This window comes from Nasonia vitripennis, chromosome 5, assembly GCF_009193385.2.
Source record: "Nasonia vitripennis strain AsymCx chromosome 5, Nvit_psr_1.1, whole genome shotgun sequence".
Classification (NCBI taxonomy): domain Eukaryota; kingdom Metazoa; phylum Arthropoda; class Insecta; order Hymenoptera; family Pteromalidae; genus Nasonia; species Nasonia vitripennis.
Genome location: NC_045761.1, coordinates 27,481,339 through 27,502,533, shown reverse-complemented (window position 1 = coordinate 27,502,533; position 21,195 = coordinate 27,481,339). Strand labels below are relative to the sequence as shown.

General features: G+C 43.4%; 6 protein-coding genes across 9 annotated transcripts; 1 reads left to right on the top strand and 5 right to left on the bottom strand.

The window, feature by feature from the left end:
- Positions 1-302: 302 nt before the first annotated feature.
- CCE-D5 (carboxylesterase clade D, member 5) lies at positions 303-2,618 on the bottom strand. The gene is made up of 8 exons (NM_001172493.1): positions 2,396-2,618; positions 2,197-2,325; positions 1,959-2,118; positions 1,509-1,885; positions 1,246-1,417; positions 987-1,180; positions 752-899; positions 303-685 (listed from the first exon to the last, which is right to left on the bottom strand). The coding sequence occupies exons 1-8, from the start codon at positions 2,594-2,596 to the stop codon at positions 369-371; spliced, it is 1,698 nt and encodes a 565-aa protein (NP_001165964.1). The 5' UTR covers positions 2,597-2,618; the 3' UTR covers positions 303-368.
- Positions 2,619-3,473: 855 nt separating this feature from the next.
- Positions 3,474-6,191, bottom strand: CCE-D4 (carboxylesterase clade D, member 4). Its single transcript, NM_001172492.1, is given in 9 exon segments — positions 3,474-3,845; positions 3,917-4,064; positions 4,138-4,316; positions 4,390-4,567; positions 4,633-5,009; positions 5,088-5,253; positions 5,320-5,445; positions 5,525-5,756; positions 6,124-6,191. Coding segments are annotated over 8 exon segments (1,695 nt in total). The 5' UTR covers positions 5,735-5,756; positions 6,124-6,191; the 3' UTR covers positions 3,474-3,534.
- Positions 6,192-6,573: 382 nt separating this feature from the next.
- On the bottom strand, positions 6,574-8,868 carry LOC100679096 (neurofilament medium polypeptide-like). The gene is made up of 6 exons (XM_008208613.3): positions 8,630-8,868; positions 8,436-8,556; positions 7,953-8,375; positions 7,394-7,889; positions 7,093-7,304; positions 6,574-7,010 (listed from the first exon to the last, which is right to left on the bottom strand). Exons 1-6 carry the CDS (start codon positions 8,713-8,715, stop codon positions 6,630-6,632), a joined length of 1,719 nt encoding a protein of 572 aa, XP_008206835.1. The 5' UTR covers positions 8,716-8,868; the 3' UTR covers positions 6,574-6,629.
- A 10-nt stretch (positions 8,869-8,878) lies between these two features.
- On the bottom strand, positions 8,879-13,041 carry LOC100117029 (carboxylesterase clade D, member 3). The gene is made up of 9 exons (XM_001601325.6): positions 12,856-13,041; positions 12,217-12,629; positions 11,840-12,137; positions 11,273-11,751; positions 11,032-11,196; positions 10,865-10,953; positions 10,433-10,773; positions 10,030-10,370; positions 8,879-9,944 (listed from the first exon to the last, which is right to left on the bottom strand). The coding sequence occupies exons 1-9, from the start codon at positions 12,926-12,928 to the stop codon at positions 9,645-9,647; spliced, it is 2,499 nt and encodes an 832-aa protein (XP_001601375.2). The 5' UTR covers positions 12,929-13,041; the 3' UTR covers positions 8,879-9,644.
- Positions 13,031-19,327, top strand: LOC103316198. 4 transcript variants are annotated; one of them, XM_008208614.4, is made up of 14 exons: positions 13,031-13,649; positions 13,710-14,095; positions 14,155-14,225; positions 14,301-14,529; positions 14,620-14,745; positions 14,831-15,307; positions 15,476-15,866; positions 15,926-16,484; positions 16,542-16,971; positions 17,051-17,485; positions 17,546-18,312; positions 18,376-18,505; positions 18,582-18,724; positions 18,808-19,327. In XM_008208614.4, the coding sequence occupies exons 1-14, from the start codon at positions 13,636-13,638 to the stop codon at positions 18,988-18,990; spliced, it is 4,341 nt and encodes a 1,446-aa protein (XP_008206836.1). In that variant the 5' UTR covers positions 13,031-13,635; the 3' UTR covers positions 18,991-19,327. The 4 variants fall into 4 exon arrangements, with proteins under 4 accessions (XP_008206836.1, XP_032456784.1, XP_032456783.1 ...); XM_032600893.1 differs by lacking the exon at positions 14,155-14,225; XM_032600892.1 differs by lacking the exon at positions 14,155-14,225 and having other exon boundaries at positions 14,226-14,529.
- Positions 19,262-21,063, bottom strand: CYP9AG4 (cytochrome P450 9AG4). Its single transcript, NM_001172539.1, has one exon. It carries the CDS (start codon positions 20,977-20,979, stop codon positions 19,471-19,473), a length of 1,509 nt encoding a protein of 502 aa, NP_001166010.1. The 5' UTR covers positions 20,980-21,063; the 3' UTR covers positions 19,262-19,470.
- Between the last annotated feature and the right edge of the window lie 132 nt (positions 21,064-21,195).

Genomic DNA, 21,195 nt, shown 5'->3' with positions numbered 1-21,195 from the left:
ATGTAGTGTGAGGGTAATCAGAGGGATGGGATCGGTTCTCCGAAAGACTGACGTCTTGTTTATAGATACCGTTTGGTATATATTTATTTCATATGCAATATCATAGAATTCTTGGAAATCTGCCAGATTTAATTAATCGATTGTAAATGATCATACTTCAACGAACAGAAGGAGGAAAGTCTAGAAAACTATCACTCGGATGAGTCGATCAGCTAAGCAGTTGATTGTTTAAAAATATATATAAAAGACACATAGAACAAGGAGCTGTTTTTAGTAAAATGGGATAAAAATAAAAAATAAAATTTTTTTTTAGATCTTTACGGTCGTCTTTATCGAAAATGTTGAATCAACAAACATACATTTAATCTTTACCGGTACGCCTTGGCAACAGGCGCCAGGGGAAACAGCCTTTCCCACAGAGCGTATCTGTCAGAGTACATGTTGTTCTTCATATTCAGCCTTTCGCCAATTTCCAAATAATTCCTCTTGCTCCAGTCCAAGGTGGACCAAGTCACGCCTTTGAACAGATCGTTGTTCTTGGGTATGGGCTCACCGGTTTTGGCGAAGTTCACCCACATGGCTGTCAACTTCTCCACCATGACAGTCTCCGGATCAGTAGCGTTGAAAAAAGGAAAGCCAAAAGACATGTAGAACAGGTACTGCAGATCATCCTGATGAACGACTCCTTTAAACGAAAATATAATAATTTTATCAGTACCAAATGGATCAACGAGAAATATCTTATATTAACCGTAAGGCTTCTGGGTGTCTGGCCAGACGGCGAAGCTGAACCGTCCTTGATATGTGAACTGGTAGTGGTAGACAGGCGCACGTGAGTTCACGGAAATCAGGTTGGCGAAGCGGTGCGCGGGAAAACCGATGAGCGCGTCCGCGTAGATCTATATTCGAGCAGAATTTGCTAGTTTAGTATAGCGCGTTTGCTTCATTTGAGGCGATTTTGGACGTATTATAAAACCGCGATTTACCAGTCCGAGGTTCTCGCCGTTCTTCGCCGAAATCGGCTCGTCGTTAAAGTAGAACTTTTTGATCTCGCGACTGATGTGCTTGGAGCGATCAGTGTTGCGCTCGTATTGGAAGCTTATTGGTGCGGCGAACTCCCAGTTTTTCGTTATGTTTTGGTATATGGAATTGTGCCCGTTACGGGCTTGCTGAAGGGCGACTAAAAAATAAACACATTACACAATGATTTGTTATTTTTCGGAGTAAATAAGCCTGGATATTTACCCATAGGCCACGAAGCGAACTCCTCTTTGGTGATGCCAGTTATGAGAGGAACATGTTGGAAATCTTTGGATTGTAAGAGATCAACTGGCTGGGCTGTGAGGAATCTTTCCACTCCTGGTATATCAGGCTCCACAACGGGTGACCAAATCAGCACTGGGTCATAATACCATTCCTGTACAAACGTAGAACCAGTCATAGAAAAATCTTACTTCGGGTCTGACCATAGCTGGCACCTATCTACTTGACAACCCGTATACTCATACCAAAAATTTGGGCAAGGATTCGCTGAGCTGCTTGAACGGCACCTTCTTCAAGCACTCGAAAGCAGCGTCGAGGCTATTCGTAGGACAGCCCACAAAACCGGCTTGCTTGATGACCAGATGTGTCTGATGAGTAGGCAGAAGATCAGGTGTCGTGGGAGATCCGCTCATGGCGATACCTCGATGGAACAGACCCTTGGACATGGGCGACATCAAGTGGAAGATTACGCTCCAGGAGCCGGCGCTGCAGCCGGTGATGGTGACTGAGTTAGGATCACCGCCGAACGAGGCGATGTTCTTTTGAATCCAGCGGAGGGCCACCACTTGGTCCTTGAAACCGAGGTTTCCCGGAGCTCGGGCATCGCCGGTAGCGATGAAACCTGGATGGGATTTATTTTTCCTAATAGATTTTAAGCTTTTATAGAAGCTATGAATCGTTGGGTACAATTTTACCTAAAGTTGCGAGTCTGTAGTTAACGGTGACCAGCACGACGTCGTGATCGAGGTAATACTGCGGTCCGAAAACGTAGCTCTGGGCTGAAAAACCGTAGAAGCCTCCTGGATGGAAGAATACGATGACGGGACGGCTCACCTTATTTGCAGCATCGGGTAGCTTTTTTGAAAATGTAACAGCTTGGTAAACATAAGTAGTTTATAGTAATGAGGAATCTTATCAAAGAAATTCACAAACTTTTGTAGTGTAAACGTTGAGTCTTAAGCAATCCTCGCTACTGAGTTCGGGATCTTCGGGTCTCGGGCAAGTTGGTCCCTCTTTCGTAGCATCGAAGATGTCGCTCCATGCATCAACGGGTTCGGCTTGCTAAAACACAAACACAAGTTAAAATGCGTGCACGTGATTATTATAAAAATATATAAAAAATGCTATTAACCTTAAACCTCCTCTCCCCTTCGGGTGATTTGCCATACCTCACGCCTCTGAAAGCGTAGATAGTTTTATTGAGCCGGGTACTCATCAATGAGCCTTTGATGCGACCCAACGAGGTTTGCACCTGCGGCTCTTCGCTTGCAGCATAGCTACACGCGACAATGCAACACAGCAGACAGAATACGAGATCGAACGACATGTTCATTCGATCGGCTCTTCAGCACTGGAGTCTTCCCGTTACGAGCAGCTCCTTTTTATAGACGGCTACTGCATAGTGAATGAGGATAGATATTACATTTCTGTTTCTCATAAACTATTTGAGTACTTTATAGATTAATTTTATTAAAACTTTCATTTCCTGTATATCGCTGGTTAACTTTCTTCTCTGAAGAATCACTGAAAGAAGAACTTTCAAGATAACTCTGTAACAATCATTGTACTATTAATAAAATTGGCCCAACAATTTGTCATATCTGAACTCATTCTCGCGTTACATTCAATAGACTTATTAAACTTTTTAATTTCGTACGATATCATTCATAGTAATCGTATCTGCATCCACGTAGGCACGCGATAAAAAAGTCATTGTTTATTTTTTACACTTTTTCTTTATTGGCCGCCTGTTAATTAAAATGTGTGCATATCACTGCTAAAAATTTTTAATTTTGTTTGTAATAATTTAGCTTGATTCATCGAGACTTTTTAACAAAGTACTCTTGGTCAGAACGCAAAAATAACAGAACAATAAAAATAGACATTTATTGAAGGCTTTACTTATGGCTCAGCCACGCAATGGCAATTAAAGCCGACGACCTGCGAGGATTGAGTCATTATTATGTTCTCTGTGTATTTACCGCAGCACAGTTTTCGGAATCGCATCAGGAAAGTGTAAATAGAGCACTAGCAAAAACATACATGCGGATAATAAGAGAATTTCGCAGTGATAACAGTATTAATAGCTTCGTTACTTAAATACTGATTTAAATCTTGGGTTTTTACGCTATATTGTGTATTGCATTAATGAAAAAATAGCTGAAGGGCAAGTGATTCGGGGTGATAAGAATTGTGTCGTTCGAAATAATACTGATGCATATTGAAAATTTATTTTTTTTTTATATAAGTAACTACAAAAGATGCTCACTTTTATGGGAATAAGTTATCCCATAATCTCATTGTTTCATCAAGAAAGCCCTTTTTAATAGTAAAATTCTTGCCCATCTCAAGATAGGGTTTTCCTTCTGATTTTAAGGGTTCCCAAGTAATATTTCCAAATAGGCCTGACTCCTTTGGTAATGGCTCTCCAGTTCTCGCAAAATGCGCCCATAATTTCGTCAACCTTTCAACCATAAAAATTTCCGGATCAGTCTCATTAAAGAACGGCATTCTAAGGCCCGAACCAGTATCATATCTGGTATCAAACAGGTACAACAAATCATCACCATGTGCGACCCCTCCTAAAAATGGTAATAATAGCAATTATATTTAAAATGAAGATTCTTTTGGAAAATGTTAAGAATAATCGTGCCTTTTGGTTTTCTCGTATCCTTCCACACGCGTCTACTGTATCGGCCCTTATAAACAAATTCGTAGAAGTATACCGGAGATGACGAATAGTTAGATAGCAAACTCGCAGCACGGTGTACTGGGAAATGCACTAGAGCGTTAGCAAGAAGCTGCGAATAAAATATTCGATTTTTTTATGACTTCTAATGCTAACGTTAACTTGTAAAAATAATATTATCTTACATTACTCAATGTATGAGCATTTTTACGGGTGATTGGTTCATTATTAAAATAATATTTGCGTAAAGTATCACTTATCAATTTTGACCGATTCGTATTTCGTTCGTACTGAAGACAAAGTGGAGCAAGCTCGTGCCATTTTCTATTCAAATCTTCGTGTAACTTATCCTCTCCGTCATCGGCTAACAAGAAAATTCAGAATTTTAATATTTGTACTCATGGGGAAAGCGTTTTTTAACCACAAAAAGTTCTCACGATAGGCTAAAAATCCAAATTCATTTTGGGTCACTCCCATTATCAAAGGTACAGGGTTATAAATCTGTCTTTTTTTCATCAGTTTTTCTGGCTCATCTGATAAAAATCTGTCATGCCCGAGAACCTCTGGTTCGATCGATGGGTACCAAATCGTTACAGGGAAACTGTTGGAATATTCCTATCGAAAAGATAAAATTCTGTATAAAAATAAGCATACCATAAAAACAGTTTTTCATACTGTACCATAAACATGGGCACAGTTTTCGCATACGCCTCGGATGGCTGTTTCATAAAACACTCAAACATATCGTCGAAAGTTTCTGCGGTGCAGTTGAAAAATTTAGCCTGTTTTACAGCCAGATCGACTTGCTCTTTCTGAGGTGGTATTGGTGTCGTGGAAGATCCGCTCATGGCAATAGCTCTATGAAATAGTCCTCTCGACATAGGCGAGACCATGTGAAGCACAATGCTTCGAGATCCCGAACTCTGACCCGTTAAAGTGACCGAATTCGGGTCGCCTCCGAAAGCACTGATGTAGTTTTGGATAAAACGGAGTGCTAAGACTTGATCCTTAAAGCCCAAATTGCCATAAGCATGATGCTCACCAGTATTGATAAAACCTTGGAAGTAAAATATAGTATTTTAGGTGGCTAGCAATGATTACTTGACAAGTTAGTAAAATAGAATATACAATCAACCTAATGTTCCTAATCTGTGGTTGAGTGTTACTAAAATGATGTCTTCATCTAGTAAATATCGTGGTCCAACCAAGAAACTTTGACTTGATCCTTCGTAATATCTTCCAAAATGTATGTATGCAATGACGGGTAGTTTTTTATTTAGTTTAGTATTTTTTCGTGGGAGCTGAGACATTTGGATTTTTCAATGCTTCATAAAGTAAATAGGATGCATAATATTTATTATACTTACATAGTTTGTGTAGATATTCAAAGTAAGACAATCTTCGGTGACGAGTTCACCCTTGGCTTTTGGACATGCTGGACCTTCCTTAGAAGCATCGTAAACGTTGCTCCACGGTTTCACCGGCACTGATTGCTGAATAAAACAAGTTACGTTTGTTTTTATGATTTCAATAATAATCAAGTTTGACTTTTGAATAATCAAAATGTTATACCTTGAATCTTAGTGATCCGACAGGTGCTTCAGCATAACGAATGCCACGAAAAGCATAAATGGTTTTTCCCAAACGAGTTTGCATCAAGGAACCTCTTATGAGTCCTAATTTCGTCCTAACAATAACACTGTCTACAGCTTTTAATTCATACGCAAGCCATAATATAGCGCTTAAAGCGATTATTTTTGAAATTTTAAGTTTTATTTCCATTATATTGCGTACCCTTCTTGCCCTAAAAATAAATTATACAAAATTTTATTTTTTTAATTGCGTTAGTTTATAATTTATCAGCAATCAGCAGTTAAACGCGAGCGATTGTAAGTATTGAGTATGTGTGTTGTAGGTCGTGCTCGAATTATCTACATACTTATAGTCTTAAGTATATTTGTTTCTCGATAAAAATGACTGCAAAGTCCCAGTTTGTTCACTTACGTTCAGTGTTTGCAGGCTATTTGTGTAAATCGACAGATGACGTTTACTCAACATTTTATTTCGGAATATGTTATTAAAATTTTTTAACTTGATAAGAATAACATACTCGATGAGAAATAAAACCGCATGTATGTATCAAGATTTAAATAAATAATAACCATACTTACGTCTTTACAGTAGCAAACCGCGGAGAAACGGACCGTCCGATTCTACAGGATGCTCAGAATTAACTTGTGAATATCTAAAATAATGTTTGGAAACGTGTGCATACGTGCAAATCGGTAAAGAGGGAATGCTGATGATTAACTCGCGAATATCTAAAATAATGTTTGGAAACGCATGCATACGTGCAAATCGGTACAGAGGGAATGCTGATAATTAACTTGCGAATATCTAAAATAATGTTTGGAAACGTGTGCATACGTGCACATCGGTAAAGAGGGAATCCCCAGACCGACGCCAGTGTGCAAAAATTCATGCGAGGTCAGTACACGACGACGATGTCGGAGGAACAAGTCTATAGAGCGGAAATGTTATTTTTGAGCATATCAACTCGTCAAACTATATTGCAAATGCCACTCGATGGGCTGTGCTGGAGACAGGACATCACAAGTGTATAAGGATCTAAACGACGATGTATTTTATTTTAACGATATAGTTTTACAATGTTGGTTCACTCCTCCTCGTTCTCGTCTTCATTTCCAGCCTCGTCAACGACGACTTCCGGTGCATCGGCAACTTCTTCGTCTTTCTCTTCCACACTCTTCTCTGCTTTGTTTTCTTTACTCTCAGCCGCTTGTTCCGCAGCGCGTTTTCTCTCTCGGGCCTGTTTGGCGGCTCCGGAGGGATCGAAGATCGGATCTATCGTCGGCGCATTCGCGATTGGATCGATCGGTTTCTTCTTCTGATTCTCTTGCTGTTTCTTATTGTCATCCTTTTCTTCCTCGACACCCTCGGCTCCTCCTTCAGCCTCGTCGCCCTGTTTGTCCTTCTTGTCGTCCTTGCACTCGCCCATCTGGTACGGCTCGACTTTCGGCAGTACCTTGCCGTAGACCTTTGACACAAGTATTGGAGAGTAATGACGTACTCGCATAGTAAAGACTATAGGATAGACTCTTTAGAATATAAAAATTTACCGGCCGTGGAAAGATTGGCCGTCCAAACTGGTCCTTCTCGCGAGGTGGAGGTCGCTCTTTGGGCTCCACAGGATACTTGGGCTTCGCCAATTCCTCTATTTTCGGAGACGCGCTCGCTGATTTCGCCGATTCCTTGACTTTGAATGGGTCTTCCATGCAATCTTCTGCCTTTCTCTCCTTCGGTTGCGACAATAGCAGGATTTTCTTCGTGGCTATTAACAGCGAACAAAAATGTACATCTCTATAGGGACACGCTTGATTTAATAATTAAGGATCTAGAAGACGTGAAAAGTGTAGCAACCTTCGTAATTCAGAGCGTATTGGGGAATTTTCAACGGAAACTCTTTGCAGGTCGAATCGGTGAACCGCCACGGCTCCTTTTCCATCCGCCTCTTTCGCTTGGTCTCCTCGTCCTCCTCAACTTTTTCCTCCCCGAACTGCACTTGCGACTTCGACTTTGTATCTACTTCCACCTTCTCTGCAGGTGGCTCCTCTTCCTCTCCCGCCGGCTCTCCTTCGGCTTCTTGTTCCTCCTCTTCGACGTTCTGCTCTTCTCCGCCGACGGTCGACTTGCTCTTCTGGGCCTCGAGCTCCGCCTCTTTGGCCTCGGCTTCCCGAATCTTCTTTTGTCGCTCCTGTTCCTCCTCCCGCTTCTTCCTTTGCTCCTCGAGCGCCTGTTTGCCTCGCACCTCCATCTCGTCCAGGATCCTCACCTTCCACTTGATGGCTTGCTCGGACTCCTGGTCCTTCAGAACTCGGTACGCCGGCAACGACAGGAAGTCCACCCATGGTGACAACTGACGATCAAGCGATAAGCGTGACTCGGATGCTTGAAATCGATTAAAAATACGCAGTCTCACCTCCTCGTCTTTCTTCTTCTTCTTCTCCTCTCCAGCCGGCTCAGCCCCCCTGGCCCTCTTCGGTCTCGCAAGCTCCTCGTCTTTCTCGGTGGTCTTCCTCTTCATTGCTCCTCTGGAGACCGCGTAAGCCGGTCTGCAGTCCTCGGGTTCAGCCCTCAGCACCGGGCGACTGATATTCGCGATATTCTCACTGGGTTCGTACAGCAACGCCGCCCTGGAGACCTTCCATTCGCGACAGTTGTCCGGATCGTCCTTCCAGTTTGGCCTCGCGAGTTTCTTCGTCCGGCGACTTGCTCTGGCTTTCAGAGCTGCTTTCGAGACGCCTCGAGTCACGCAGGGCTGAGCTTCTCCGTGCGATGGAGGGGGCTTCGACAGGATGGCGATGCGCTTTTTTAGACGAGGCAAAGGCTTGGATGGTCGGATCTGAGGGAAAGAGGGAATTCGTGAGTCAGGGCACGTCGAGGAGTTTGGCGGTTTACGCACGATGGGCTCCGGTTCGGGCTGCTTTCGGGGCAACGCGTTCACGGCCGCCCACGCGTTGAACTTGGCCCAGTCCTCCGGTGACTTCAACCATCCTTTCAGTCGCAGCTTTCGCGGTTTCTTTCTGGGGATTCAACGTCTACTTTTATAATTTGTATTCCATTTACTCGCGTGACTTCGAAGGTTTGCATACGTACTTGATCTTTGCTTTTGCGCTTTTTTTAGGTTTCTTTCTCCCTGCAGCAGTTTGCGGTGGATTCTTTGGTTTACTGGCTGCAGCCATTTTTCGCTATTTTTTTTTTATTTGTTTATTGTTTAATTTAATGTCATTCTGAAAAAGTACGATGAATTTTGATGTTTTCGAAATTTGAGCATACACGATTGGGAACGAAGGACTGATTCGACAACAAACGTGAAGCTTGCAGCAAATAATAACAACGTTGAGCTACTTTTTCAACATTTATTTTATTACAATAATAAACATTTTTTTCTTATAAAAGTCCAATTGACGCATAGAAGGACGCTTGTGTAGTTATAAAATATCGCAATTTCAATATAAAAAGATGAAACGGACGGTATAAAATACATAGTAAATACTTAAATACTTATACATATGTCTCTCAGTGTATAGAATACAATTTTAATCTAGATTGTGGACGGATTACGTTACATGTAGTCGAAAGCGACTTGAGATTCACTTATTCACTCATTCAGTAAAAAGCAATGGAAGTATTAATGTATGCATACTTGAGATATGCAAGCAGATCTGTCAAAGAATGGATTATCAGTTAACTCATTCTTTTACTAACTATTAACTACACTTTGAAAGTGAGTTTTGTACTAAATTATACTTATTCCTTAAAGATATGTACAATATTGAGTTTTTCTCGACTTAACTAGGGAGAGAAAAAATTAACTTTTTTAAAAGTAATTTAGTCTGAAACCGTCAAATAAATACGGTATACATAATGATCAATTTTTCAACTTTGCAACATTCGCGAGTTTAATGTGTAAAATATTTGCTTTTAATTTTGTTAAAGGCACTACAATGAACACTTTCCTATGTCAAACATGTCTCTGCACTGTTAAAGCATCGATAAAATGAAAGATGTAACAAAAATCTCAAGTCAGCCAAATCTCTCCCGTGTAAAAAGTAGAAACAGTACAAAATTTCGTATTTTCGTGCACGGAAAAATAAAATAAAAATTAGAATTAACTACCCAGCACAATTGTCAGTAGTATCATGCTGATGGTACCGATAAGCGAATACTCGACAGCAGAGACGCCAGCGGTGCAGTCGACTATTCGCCTGGCCCTCATGAAATCGGGCCCCAAATAGGCCTTGAACTCGCGTTTCTCAGGCGGAATAACAGCCAACTGTTGAGTCGCGTCCTGGAAAATTAGATCGCTGAACGGCGGCTGGCTGAAGAACATACCGAAGGTGAACTCGTCTTGTTCCTTGCGACCGTAGAATTGTTGCGCGTAGATCAGAAGGTTCGTGTAAGCATTTATCTGCAACAATTCACGATTATACATAACCAGAACGTGGTACACATAGATTTTAAAAATTTCAAACATATTGGAAATTCTTTCTTACCTGCGTTTCGTTGTAACCGTAATATCCTCCTCTCGTCACTACAGCGTTGGCGGCTACCATACCCAGATTGCACGTCTTGTATTCGAGGGTGGATTTGCGCGTACCGTCAGGACACAAAAGCTGGAAATCTTTAGTGAAAGTATTACGAGCCCAGAACTCGCGACGTTTGCCGTCCGTGTTCTCGGCGACTGTCGTATGTTTGACGAAGGCTACGTCACCGCCACCTTCGACGAGGCAGCGGAAAGCACCGGTGTGGCCGTAGTAGTCTTCGGAGGCATCGCGACGGCAGTAACGGTCTTTGGTACCGTGGCAGAGATCGCACATGTTGTCATAAGGCACACCTGAACAAAAACGAAAGTTCATATTTAGCTGTTATTTCCAAAATTTCTTCGCTGAGTCTTACCTGTGTTATATTCAGGACTCAGAGCGCCAGGTACACAAGATTTGGAAAAGTATTCTGCAGCGGCGTGCACCGAATCGCACCCGTAGCCTCGAATCCAACTGTTGGAGAGCAGATAGGCCAGTGGATATACCCAACCGGCGGCAGTGTTTATTCCAGGATGACAAGTGTACTTGTTCTTCAGGTAGGTGAGGTCCGTATTGTCGTCCTCTTCCTTGGCTACTGCGACCACGTAGTAGCTGGGCGCTCCGAGATTGTAGACCTCGGAAACAAAAGGCACAAGATCGTAGCGCAGACCCGCAGTGTATACATCACTAGCGTCTAATACTGTCACGTCAGCTTGCCTATCAAATAAGAAAAATGAATTATTTTTTTCGTGCTAAACAATAAATTTGTAATATTTTCTACAATCCTCGATATTTTCTCACTACTGACCCGTTTTGTATAGCCTGCATACAGTGGATTTGGCTGTGACCTTTCAGGCACAATAATTCTGGTTTCAGCAGTTGAGCTTTCATAGCGATCTGAAAAATGAAATATGTAACTTAAAATAGTCCTCTGCTTATCGTAAATTTCGCAAAATTATGTGTAATATAAAATACCTTCATCTTAACGCATTTCTCTAATTCTGGTTCTGAAGTTACACACAAAGTCATTCTATTTACTGGACACCGTCTTACGGCGTATATCATGTCCAAACTTTCTTTCAAATATCCTGAAAAAGTTTGATCTGACTCTTGAATACGAACAAAGTCCTTTGCTGAATCCTAAATTATGGAGTAAAATAAAAATTACAAAAAATATGTAACAATCAAGAATTCAAATTGATTTAAAATATCTTACCGAGAATAAAAGATTATGTTGACGACCATAACGAGGAGCGGATTCAAACAAGTGAAACTTTTCCATTGTTTGAATATTTGGTTCTGGTGTGTTGTACCTACTTCTGTCTCTATCGAAAAATCCAGTGGAATTCCAAGTACTCATGTCATTGTAATTATTGCGATTGTCATAATTTCTATTATATTGATTGTATTCATCCTGATGGTTGTTTTCGTCATTTTCTTTGCCTTGACGATTATCAAATTTATTGTTGTAAAATTCATTGTTATAAGAATTAGTATTGTTTTCGCGCGTTCCAAGTATTCTAACGGCTTCTTCAAGGAATTTCTGGTAGAGTTTCCTTTTGTCTTGATCGGTTGCTGATGAAACAATAATAGCATTGGATGGAATTTGGCCCCAGTGGCAACTTGCATACTCATCAACAGGTTTGCGAGTACCATCTTTGCACAAAAGTTCAAACTGATCTTTGGATACAGAAGCTAGAATGAAAAAAAAATTGAACACAAGTTGATATAGTGCTTGGATGCAATTTCCAAGTTATTTCATAATTTATCATCAGATACTCACCAAGATCAAAGTTGGTGCTGGTCATTTCATGAACAGTCGTATGCACAAGGAATGCAATTTCACCAGCTTCAAGTAGACATCTAAAGGCTCCCTCGTACCCTGAGTATGGATCTGCATTTGTGCATTTTCCTCCTGGAACTTTGCCGATGCAAAGTTTGCACAGTTGGTCGGAATTATCTCCAAGTGGATTGTACTTGTTAATCAATGAATTGACAGCGCAACTTGGACCAAAGAACTTAATCGTGGATTTCACATGATTGTTACAATCAATAATTTCCATTCCACCGTCTTTCATCAACTAAAAAAACACATTTGCACCATTATAGTTTTTTGAGTAGTCTTTGAAATGAATAATTATGCATTTAACTGAAACTTACAGTGTAAATAGGTGTGACCCATCCTGCCAGTGTTCCAACTCCAGCAAAGCACGCTTTCTTTCCACGAAGATCTCTTATATGCGTCACTTCAGGCATCGTGTTTTTCTTAATTACAGCAACAGCATATTGATAATTTACTCCGCTTTCGTAGATCTCTTGCATTATAGGCACTAAACTGTGATATCTTCCACCAACAAATACTTCGCCGGCATCAAGAGTAGTGAGATGAGCCTTCTCATGGTCAAGGAGTTCCATGCACTCATCCTTGTTGAAGGCTCGTTTACACTTTATTGAAACATAGTAGTTCTTGAACGTAGAAATTTCTCTGTCTACCGCTCGTGAAAATGCTTCACACTTGTTCTGTTCATTGTCCGACACGGTACACCACACAGCAGTGTTGTTTAAATTTTGCCCTGCAAAGTTGAGTTATGGTTGGTTGTTGTTTTAATTACATATCAAAGCAAGCTCTTTGCAACAATAATTTTGTGCAAATATGCATAAATAATGTTTGTGCAGCGACAAAAACATGGGATGACTAACGCAGACTCCCTAATGAGTAATTTACCCCGATTGAAATGTAATCGAGAAAAACGTTACGGCTCCCAGTAGGTTAATCGAAGAAAAATAGAGGAAACTCACCTGAAGAAGCTCCAAGAATAGCGAGGAGCAGTCCGACGAGCAAAACTTGACTTAAACTATTGTCGCCCCGCATCTTGACGGCCGATTGTCGATGGAAAACAAACGAAAAACAGGGCGTGTGTGGCTTGAAAAAGTGATGACAACGCCCTGGTATGCATCAACCTAACCGCGTCCAAGCGCACACACACGTCGCGAGTCGCGAGCGAGCGAGAGAGAGAGAGAGAGAGAGAATAACGCTACAGCAACAGGGGCGTAGTAAAAAACGTGGCGCTTCGATCGGGGAACTATAGTATAGTAGGTGCCTCTAATTGAATGAATGGGAAGGTTAGGGTGTCTAAAGTGTACCATATGATGCATCATCAATGGAATTCGAGGCAGTGCGCATGCGCCACTTGACGCGTTAAAATTTGAATAGTTGATATACGTCTTTGTATATTTATATTTTACAATAAAAAATACGTATATCATTAGTATTTACTTTATGATATACGTTTACTTGTTTTATTTAGAAAAAAGGTTAGGTGAAAACGAAAGTAAGCACGCAGACAAGTTCAAGTGATTGAAATCAACAAGTCATGTCATGTAAATTTTAAAGAAAATATAAATTTCTAAAATTACGAAAAAAAAAGAAAAAAATAGTAAACGCAATTTAAACATGAATAATTAGTGGTATATTTACATACAAAATTGTCAAGTCGCAAGCATCGATGCCTGGCAATATCGAACTGGTCATTGAGATCTAAAAGTTCGACGCGCTCTTTTCGAGCATCCCGATCCCCAATGCCTCGCAAAAGGTTCGTCGACTCTACCATCCAAACCACAAATCTCTCCTAACCAAGTTTTCATTGATCAAGGTCCAGACGTCAGGACAACAAGCCCTCAAGCAAACCCTACGGCTTCTGTTGTTCTCCGGACAACCCTCCTCTGAAAACCAAAGCTGCCATTAGCCTAAGCATCGAAAGCTTGGGTTCGTTGCACGAGTGTCCGGCTCTCCGTCTCCGCGAGCAGGTGATCTCCAAACGACCTCGGCAGCCTCGACCCAAGGATGGCGCCAAGAGTCCCAGGTCCAGTTCTGCGCTCAAGCTCAGTCTGCAGTCGTTGCAAGAGCCTGGGGGACTACTGCTGGACAAGGACGCGACCGAAAGCGCTCTGGAGCTGATGAGGGAGATCCTGAGGGGGAGGAGGCAGATGGAGTACGAGCAGAGGATGGATCGGTGGGCCGCTATCGGCGAAAGGAGAGGTGAGTCGAGAATGTTTCTCATCTGCCTGGTACACAAACGTGACTCGACGCGAATTTAGTCAAGAGCAAGGAGACGAGGCTGAGGAAGGGCGGCAAGCCGTACTGGTATACCGATTTCTCGATACCCCAGGTTGGTGCGGTTCGACCGATTTTCGTCGATCATTTGGTAGCTGAAATATCTTAAGCTGGAATTGAATGATCGCAGTTGCAAAAGCTCAAGGAACTGGAGGATTCCCTATTCAAAGACAAGGAGGAAAAGACGACCAGCAGAACTCTGAACTCGCTCTTCGCCATTGGCATGATGACCGAGGAGGTCAAAATAGAGCCGAAGGAAGTCTCGAGGCTGCTCAACCAATTCAGCGCTGATCCGATCAAGTTTCTCTACGAGGTCTACAGAGCCATCAACGGAGATTACTTCGATAACGAAGATTATCGTGCGTTATCAATCTAATCGTGAAGTCTAATCGTTAATCGATGGGTACACATTGAAGAAAGGTACAGTCATTGTTTTCGACGATCCCCAGGCCGAGATTACAGCTGCAGCGAGCGAATAATTCTGTCCGGAATAGCTTTCCTCGAACTGCCGAGAATCGTCTTAACGCTGCATGAAAGACTCCCGCCAGTCGTCAAATTGAAACTCCCGCCGAAACGTAATGCGTTCGAGTCCCATTCCACGATGACCCTTATAATATATTACAGAGAATTAAAATCGCGATGTTGATTTGACGCATTTAGCAAAGCCACCCCAGGCGCTTCGAGCCAAAAAGATGGAATCTCCTCTGCTTGAAAAGTTGCACTTGCCGCCGAACTGGAGACTCTACGAGACAGAGCTTATCGATTGGCGGAAAAAGTTCTTTGCTATTCCCAGACCTGTCGTAATTCTACCGAAGCAAGTGGCAGGAAAAGAAGCTGCGAACAACAAGATTGGTCGCGACGAGACGATTGGAGAAATTGAATCTAAAAAAGCAACTATCAGCAGCAAGAACAGTGATAAAGCGAAGGAAAAAATACCGAAAGAAAAGAGCGATCAGGAGTGCGTCGAAGAGACCAAGACGGATGATCATCGAGATACTGCGGAAAAAATAGCAGGTGACACATCAGAAAATGTAGATACCGAGGATGGTGCCGAAAAAATTGAAACTCGTGAGCAAGAGCCTTCTCATGCCGTCGCAGAAGAAAATAAACAAGTTGCACAACCTTTTCCAATACAAAGTAAGACACATGAAACGATATATATCTAACTCGATAGAAATCTTTAGTCCGTTATCTGTATACTCTATTCTCGATACCTCGTACTAAAATAAACTAATATCAGCCAAGTATCTGCGATTAGAATCATTTTCCGTACGAGGAAGTAAGCATAAAAAACTCTTTGCACAGCCGACTGGACGAGTCCTCCAACACCCTGTCCCTACAAGTACCGCAAGCTCCTGAACCAGACAGGCTCTTTAACTACCGACCAAGCTTTTTTCGCCGCCTTGAATCTGCCTGAAAGTCCTCACAAAAGTTTCCCTTCCGGTAGAGAGAATCTCTCCCTAAAGCTGCAGCATTACCTGCTGGACGTCGAGGCAGACTTCTTCAAGATGACGGAGGAAACGAATCGGCTGACCAGCGAGGTTGGCAGGATCGCTCAGGAAATTTTCGAACCGGAACGGAAGTGCGACGCCTGTTGCGCCTGCAGACAGACAAGAAAGACGCACCTGAGGTGGCACGCGACCAAAACGCCGCATCAAGTCATCGACGGAGTCCTCACCGATGAGAGCAACAAGACGTGAGTTGGTAGCTATACCAAAACTGCACTGACTTGGGCTGATTAAATTTGGATATCAGCCAGGTGATTGGCGCTCTGGCGATGCATTCACCGGCTGCGAGTGTCTCCTCGGCGAGCGAACCGCCTTACGTCCCGTCGCACGACAAGCACGTCAAGGACCTCGTGATAGCGGGCAACGCGACGACGATTGACAGCGAGATCGTCAGGCATGTGGCCGGCGTCACGAAAACCCTGGAACACGTGGATCGCGAGGTCCTGCGTCCCGATGTCGAAATAGTCGGGATCAGGAACGTTCCTCCTTGCGGCTGCGCTGACGAGGAGAAGGAGCTGGAGATGGTGAACTTGGGTGGAGGAAAGGACGAGGGGATGTGCTACGGAAAAAAGTTCAGACCGAAGGAGGGACCTGCTTATTCCTGCGGAGAATTCGGTAGGAAGGATGAAGCTGAGGGCGATTGTGGGTGTGGAGAGGGCGAACTCGAGTGCGTGAAGGAGGACGATTGCGGCTGTGGGGACGAAACTGGTGTCTGCATTAGCGAAGATAGCCAGGTCGAATTAAGGATCGATGTGATGGATGAAATAGTCGAAGAACAAATCGGTTTGCCCGTTGATATAAAAGAGGTGAGAGCTACAGGTCTATGCTTCTCTCGCAGAAAATGACGCGTTCTATTTGTTCAGGGTGCCGAGGCGGTATGCAGAAAGTGCGGAATGAAATCGAAGACCAGATGCATGGATAAGTTTTCTGAAAAATTGGCGAAAAAGGGAAAGGGAATAACTGGTAAAATCTGTTCCTGCGACAGTTTGTCGGAATTTCTGCAGCTAGACCTGACGAGAACCACGTGTGCCAAGCCTGAGAGAAGATATGACAAAAGCGAGCGTGAATCTAGAAATATCAAGCTTTCGAGCGAATTGAGAAGCTCCCGCAAGTTTTCGAGAAACAAAATCAGTAAACCGAAGGATGATGTGAAAGTGAAGAAAAGTGTCGCAGCGGAGAGGAAGAGAAAGTCATCTAGGAAAGGAATAACTAGTGATAAAGAGACATATGGAACAACTTTCAAAATGCCTACAAAGGATGCGATTCGAGAAGGGACATCGATAGAAAAATCATGTGAGTTTATTTTGCTTTCGCTATACCCATACTTTTACTTTTGCGAAAAAATAGAGAATATTTATTTTATAAAATTTAGCCTCCGACGGCGGGCCTTACGGATATCGCACAGCCTCGGAGCAGGCGCTACCGATCGAGCGTACGATTGCCTACCTCGTCGACCGTCATCCTCCCGACTATCCCGCCGAGGAGATCCCGGTACGTCCTGGTGGTCGTCCTTGCCGTTGCCGCGAGAACCGCAACAAGCGCAAAACTTTACTCTACGGCATCGGCGGACTCGCGAAAACCATGGGGAGAAATGCGGATGAAACCAACGCGGAGAAGGTGATAGAGGGAGTGTGTTGGCTTACACCGGAGCCAAGTATCCGGAGGAGCGACGAGTACATCCCGGAATACGAGCTCTACGACTCGCCTTACGAGAAGCAAGTGTGCGGAGGTGCTGGCAAGGCTGCAGCCGTCGCAGGGGCCGGCACTGAGAAAGAAGAGGAAAACAGCGAAGAAAATAGCACTATAGGTACAACTCGTGCTGACGATTTCTATTCACACTTATCGAAAATCAAAATTCGTCGGCTAGTTATGAATTCGCAAGAAGACGACCGCGCCCGAGACTGGGAAAACGCCTTTACCGATCCCTACCTGACGGAATTTTTCACGAAAACGCGCGAAAGCCTTCCTTGCTGGGACAAGCGCACCAAGCTCCGGAAGAAAACCGAGGAACCGAGAAAACTGAGGGTCATGAAGCCCGTCTGCGAGTGCAAGTACGAGCGGAGAATCGTCAAGCGGAACGAAGAGCGTCAAAGCTGGATCGATCGGCAGCGCAAATTGAAATCGATGAAGAAGCAGTCCTTCCTGCACATCGACGGCATCGCCAAGGTTGCATCGATCAGCTCAGAAGAGGAAAACATCGATCCGAATCAAACAGTCGTGTCGGCAGTGACGATGCAGACTCCTTACAACACGCCGATCCACAGCCGGTCGATTTCGCATCTTCCGTACGTTCCGCGGGTACCGAGTGCAAACGTCGTAGCGACAAGTGTCGAGGCGCCGCCTGTTGCGCAAGAACCGATGCCTGAGCGGATGGATAAATCGTCGAATAAAAAGAAATCTTGGAAGAGAAGGTCTTCAGCGAAGAGCAGACAATTGACGGGTGCGGCGCAGCTCGAGAAACCGAGCATTTACGGCGCGGACGAGGCTAATACCGATCGTCAAGTCGCGAGCGACGAAGCTGGAACAACAACAGTTGAACCTGAAATTGCCAAGAGCAGTGTACGCAAGGAAAAAACAAAAAGGCGCATGAGCTTTTTCGATCGGTTGCAGGGCAAGCTGATGATTAGAATGCGCGTATGTAATGGGTTTTTTTACGCGATGATGAATATTTTTTTTAATCTCAATTAACGATTTCAGCGAGAATTGGACAATATGACCAACGAAGGCTTCGTCTCGCTGAAGCTACCCGATTACCATAAAATACCTCAACTTTCGTACTGGATTTCCTACAGAGTCAGGGGCATGTGTTTCACAGAAAAATACAAAAGTAAAAATATCGATTGCACAGTTATAGTTATAGTTTCAGTCGACAGTCGAATTATTTGATTATTGCACCTTTTCAGAAGAGTTAATGGAAAACTCGATAAAAATATGGAACGCCAAAGCTCACCGAGCAAAGAACGAAATTCGCGCGGAGTACCTGAAAATCGCGAAAAAAGATCGCGATAAGATAGATTTCAACAGAGCACGACATTGGAAAAGAAAGGTACTAGTGCGGTATCATTGTATGAATGTTGCAATATATAATACAGTTCTCAGTTATGCCGAAAATAATATAATACGCTGTAGATAAGAAGAATGAAAAGCCAGTTTTATGAAAATTTGCGCCAAGGCACCGTCAACACCGGTAGCGAATTGTGGCGCACTATGGAGTTCGGCAAGTTTCCGAACCTTCTCTTCAAGCAAGCCTACTTTACATACCTTCCAGCAAAAGAAGCAGACGCCTATGTTTTCCGACCTTGGCCAAGATGATTTGCGCAGCGCGCGACTAATTCCGTCACGTACAGGCTTGTTATTTTTTATCAAATATGACTTGGCTAAAATGCGTCGTAGTGTCTGTTTCAAATCAATTTTCCTTTTGTTTGACTGAATGTTAAACTATGCAAATCGGTTTTACACCGATTTACATACGTCTAACACTCAGTCATTTTTAACTTTTTTGGAATTATTGTACTTGGAAGTATAGATAGCATTATTTTAATTGGAATTAACTTGACAAAGGATAGATGTACATAAACACTTGTTTGGGTGTAAGATTCGTTTCCTACATACATATTTTTATTGCAATAAAAATACAAAATTTATACAGTTTTTAATCTCATTCAGATTTTTAGTATCAACATTCATCTACTCAACACACGAGCTATCACATCACGTCAATGCAATGGTTTTTTAAATAATTGTCCTAACAAAAAATTGCACAAGCCTTACATTATCGAATGTTACGAATATTCAATTACGCTTCTCGATTCCCAACCAATATCCGCCTTTGGCTACAATAGAGAACGTGTGCTTACTGTAGACAAAAGGCTTGGCTGTTTTTTCGTTGGCGACCAAGTTGAATTTAGAAAGTAAAAAGAACAACATAAGTTTAGTTTCCATAATGGCAAATCGATTTCCGATGCAAGCTCTCGGTCCAATACCGAAGCCTAGATTGGTGACGTCGTTGATGGAGACCTTCTTCTCGTAGTACCTCTCGGGATCGAATGTCTCAGGATCGTCGTAGTATTTAGGGTCCATGTGAATACCAATCGCGGGAATCCAAATGTTCATGCCGGGCAGTACAGTAAAGCCTTTTCCACCAGGTAATGCCGGTGGTAGCTCGAACTTTTTGGTGCAAAGCCGATCGATGAATCCAACCTGTGTATGACGCCTCATTGATTCGTTGAAGACGGCATCCAGATAGGCCATTCCGTTGATGTCTTCGTACGTAGGCTTGCCTTGGTGCTTCCGCATGACCTCGTCGATCTCCTCCTGCAGCTTCCTCTGGACGTTGGGATGGATCGCCAGAAGATGAGCAATTATGCACATCTGAGTAGAAGTCGTGTCGAAACCACCAAAGAAGAAGATGAAGGCCTGGGCAGTCATCTCCGTGAGGTCCAGCTTCAGATGTTTGCTCTCCTTGCCCCTCGCGTCCATCATCAGCTGGATCATGTCCGGTCGGCTGATGCCTTGCTCGTCGCGCATGGCCACTGTCGCACCCACAATGTCCTTGAAGAACTTGACGATTTCGTCTCGCACGAATGTTATCCGAAAGAATTTCAAAATCTGCGGAAAGGCCCTTGCGATGAAGAACTTGACAGTCATCAGACCCTCCAGATTCGTGGCTTCCCTTCCGAGCACGTAGAACTGGTTCTTAGGATCTTTCATCGAATCGACGGCGATGCCGAAGGCGCAGGTAGCTATCGCGTCGTTTGTGTACCTGGTGAACAAATCCTTGGTGGCGATCATTTTATTCTCCGAAGCCGGTCGTTCCTCCAGATACTTGACAAAGTTCTCTGCACACTGAGCTATCAGCTCGAACATACCCTTCATCTTGCTGGAGGTGAAGGCCGGACTGAGCAGGTTCCTTGCTTCTTTCCATCTATCGCCGGCAATGTTGAAGAGATTACCACCGAACAACGGGTCCAGGGAGTCATCGACGAAAGACTTGTGATCAGGGAAGCTGTCGAAGTTCTTGATGGCGACACTCTTGATGAGCTCGAGGTCCCTCAGCACGATAACAGGTCGGACAAAGTCGAAGCCTCCGATGTACTTGGCGTCCGGGTTGTAGTTGTACATGTCTCGAACCAGGTCGGAGATGTGTTTCCGTCTGAAAAACGGCGTGGCCATGTTGCCCAGCAATGGCCATGCCGGGTAGTACGGAATGTCTCGATTCTTGAAATAATCAAGATTATTCTTGAAGTAATAGTAAATCGTGTAGCAAGCTACGACGATCAGGGCGAATGTTAGCAAGTCCATTTTTGGACCCCTCTAGCGCAGTAGAACTTGCAGCAGTACAAGAAAGCGTGCAGTCGATCTCAGGAATGACTCGAATGCGACTGAGCCAACACGTGCGCCTTTTACCGGTTTCACAACCTCGAGTTTCTGCGCCGTCGTTACGCGGAACAGAGAGAGGGGATTCACTCCACAGCGACCACTTCTATCTGCTGGCAGCGGTAGATCATCAAGATATTG